Source organism: Triplophysa rosa, linkage group LG25 (genome assembly GCF_024868665.1).
Source record: "Triplophysa rosa linkage group LG25, Trosa_1v2, whole genome shotgun sequence".
Classification (NCBI taxonomy): domain Eukaryota; kingdom Metazoa; phylum Chordata; class Actinopteri; order Cypriniformes; family Nemacheilidae; genus Triplophysa; species Triplophysa rosa.
The window spans coordinates 11,287,819-11,290,691 of record NC_079914.1 but is presented as its reverse complement, the minus strand read 5'-3'; the positions used below and the strand labels follow the sequence as shown (position 1 = coordinate 11,290,691).

The 2,873-nt window shown below is 37.0% G+C and overlaps 2 protein-coding genes across 7 annotated transcripts in view; one reads left to right on the top strand and one right to left on the bottom strand.

Moving 5' to 3' along the window:
* LOC130548621 (amine sulfotransferase-like) overlaps window positions 1–2,873 on the top strand; it is an 85,530-nt gene that overhangs the window by 59,583 nt on the left and 23,074 nt on the right. The gene's annotated exons all lie outside the window — the stretch shown is intronic.
* Window positions 32–1,522, bottom strand: LOC130548694 (amine sulfotransferase-like). Its single transcript, XM_057325629.1, has 6 exons — window positions 1,357–1,522; window positions 925–1,127; window positions 726–852; window positions 527–621; window positions 271–451; window positions 32–147 (listed from the first exon to the last, which is right to left on the bottom strand). The coding sequence occupies exons 1-6, from the start codon at window positions 1,520–1,522 to the stop codon at window positions 32–34; spliced, it is 888 nt and encodes a 295-aa protein (XP_057181612.1).

Sequence of the window (2,873 nt, the reverse complement as noted above, 5' to 3'; positions counted from 1 at the left end):
TAGACTCATAACATTTCATGACATTATGTCTTCAGTGTAAGTCCCAGTTAACTTCCAGATGAAGATCTTTCATTCTATCGTAGTAAACCTTGTCAAAGCGCTCACTTTGTGCTACGGTCAACGAGTTCTTCCAGTCTCCAACTGTTCCTGTAACACATTTAAAAAATATTTTACCACCAATTACAAGTTATCAAATAAAACATAAAAATAACTTTTAAATAACTTTATTATAATGACACCCAAACTTTTGGTTATTCCTTTTACTCTGACCTTTTCGCACAAAAAGTCCTTTTGGCTGGTCAGTCATGTTCTCAGGGAGGAATTCGTAGTTGGCTTTGGGGTCTTTCTTCATGTTGCTGAAAGTGGCTTTTTCAACCACTTTATCAATCGCTTCATCTGACAGATTCTTCCCCACAAACTCACAGATTTTCACAACGGCGGATCTGAGGTCCTGAGAAAAGATGGAAACACTAAAGTCTTTTCAAAACAAAAGACTTGAATGAGAAACCAGCCAAACAATTCTCACCTTGATCATCTCTTCATAAGTCAGGATCAAGATGTTGTATTTCTCTTTGTTTGAGATCCATCCTCTGATGTGATCGAACCAACATCCACCGAGCACTAAACCAAAAACAAAACAACCTTTAAAGCTTAATAACATAATACATTTCTCAGTGAACATGCTCAGAGTTCAACGGTTCAGTAAAGTTCTGTAAGGCTCTTACTCCATCCTGTGAAGAACTTATTCAGCAACTCGTCGTAGCTTTCGACAGATTCCAGGTTTTTCATTTTATTAGCAAAATGGAAATAAGACACCAAGACATCTTTAGGGTTTCTCATCACGTAGATAATCTAGGGACAAAAAAGCGGTGCAGTAGAAAGCAATGGCAAGTCACTGTAACGTATAGATTATCACATACATACTTTTCCTTTTTCTTCCAATCCTTTGGGCACCATGTGCTCGTGTAAATGAGATGCGAACAGTCTTGGAGATTGACGGGACTCATAATCCACGTCCTTTTCCCGAAACTCCAGCCAAGGCATCTGCTGGAACGTGGTTTCATTTGCTTTGTCAGGGAAATCTTCCTCATAGAGTAAAGTAATAATACGTTGGGTCCAAACCGTACCTAAGAAGACATGAGAACATAAAGTAACATTATCATAGCCATCACTTTATTCTAAACTGCATTACGAAATCCTTAAACATATACGTCGACAGCGCTGAGCAGTTGTGGGAATTTTCTTCATAGTCATTTGTAGCATTAGCACCAAACACAAACATGATCAGGCTGAAGTGAACTTTCTTGAAAGTGAAAAAACTTTGTTAACTTCATGACAGCATCTACAGTCACTTACCAGATTTTGGAAAGGTAACAGCAAAGACATCATCATCTCTTATTTCAAAATCCTTTAAACTGTCAATTATATCTGTGGTAAGATCATACGTCTCATCTATAGGAAACACCATTCCTTTGTATGTGAAGAATTTGTCACTAAGTTTCTTGTATTCCTGCTGAGCCATTGCTGAGATCTAACTGAGCCAAATCAGATCTAGCATGAAAAAACGGGGATTTATGTTGTATTTATATTTATATTGTTTAATATTTATATTGTTTGTTTATGGCCAAACTTTGGACTTAATATATCTACTCGAGTCTTTGTCTGGTCCTGTCTGTCTTTATTTGTACAGTACACTTCAAATAAGACATGTCGTAGTAAAGTAACCAGTTAAGGGTACATAAAATTATGCAGAAAGCAGTTTTTATTGCCATAAAATATGACAACGGAAGGTCATTATATTTACGTACAGTAAAATTGTGTTGCCCTATGATACAACACATGATATTTTTCTATGCAAATGAAAGGGTAAAACAAGAATAGCACCCGAGTAAAGCCCTGCATGTGTAAAAGATTTCTTTTATCTCCAAAAACAGCAACAAACACCATCACAGCACTTTAAAGACTGATTGTATTTTGAATTTTGATATTAGGACACAATGTTATTGTCAAGTAATAGATAAACACAAATAATAACGTTATTCTTATCACTACATAGACTACTCGGAAACCTTTACTTTCTCTCAGCATTTCCCTCACCCGACTTTGGGAAGGTAACGATAAAGACATCATCATCTCTTATTTCAAAATCCTCTAAACTGTCAATATAATCTGCGTTAAGTTGACACGATCCATGATCTGCAGGGAACACCATTCCTTTATATGTGAAGAGTTTGTCGCCGAGCATCTTGTATTCCTGCTGAGCCATTTCTGAATTCTGAACCATGAACACCAAGAAAAGGGTTTTTTATATGATCTGTTAGTTAACGGATACACTTTAAACTTAATGTAACACCATGAATCTTTCTGGAGTTGTACTGTATGGGACTTTTATTTGTACACAACTAAGAAATGTACTACTAAAGGTCAGTTGGCATTAATGGAAAAACCAGTGAAATGCACATGAACAATATAAAACCGGTCAGGGTTCCTAGTGTGTGTTTGCTTTTCCCCTTGTGTTGATGTTTTGTTTCGTGTGAGCACATGGACTGATTGACAGCCTGCCCTAGTTTGTTGTTTTAGTTATTTCCCCTAGTCTTAGGGGAAATTTAGTTATTTCCCAGACACACTCTGTCAGTTTAAATCTAGACTAAAGACGCATCTTTTTAATCTTGCATACACTACTCTTCCATAATATAAATCTTCTGAGGGTTTAGGCTGCATTAGTTAGATCAACCGGAACCAAAAACACAACTGATGTACTTGTTGCATCAAAGAGTACAGAACAGTACTCTACTCTCAGCCAGTCTTGTCTCATTGTTCCAAGGTTACCACAGCGAGCAGGATGCAGTTCATGGCCTGACCTGATGGTAGAG

Coding starts and splice junctions, on each gene's coding strand:
- LOC130548694 (XM_057325629.1), bottom strand. CDS start 1,522: ATGGCTCAGCAGGAATACAAGAAACTTAGTGACAAATTCTTCACATAC. Junction 1,128..1,356: donor TGTTACCTTTCCAAAATCTG/GTAAGTGACTGT, acceptor ATGTCTTCTTAG/GTACGGTTTGGACCCAACGT. Junction 622..725: donor TAAGTTCTTCACAGGATGGA/GTAAGAGCCTTA, acceptor TTTTTGGTTTAG/TGCTCGGTGGATGTTGGTTC.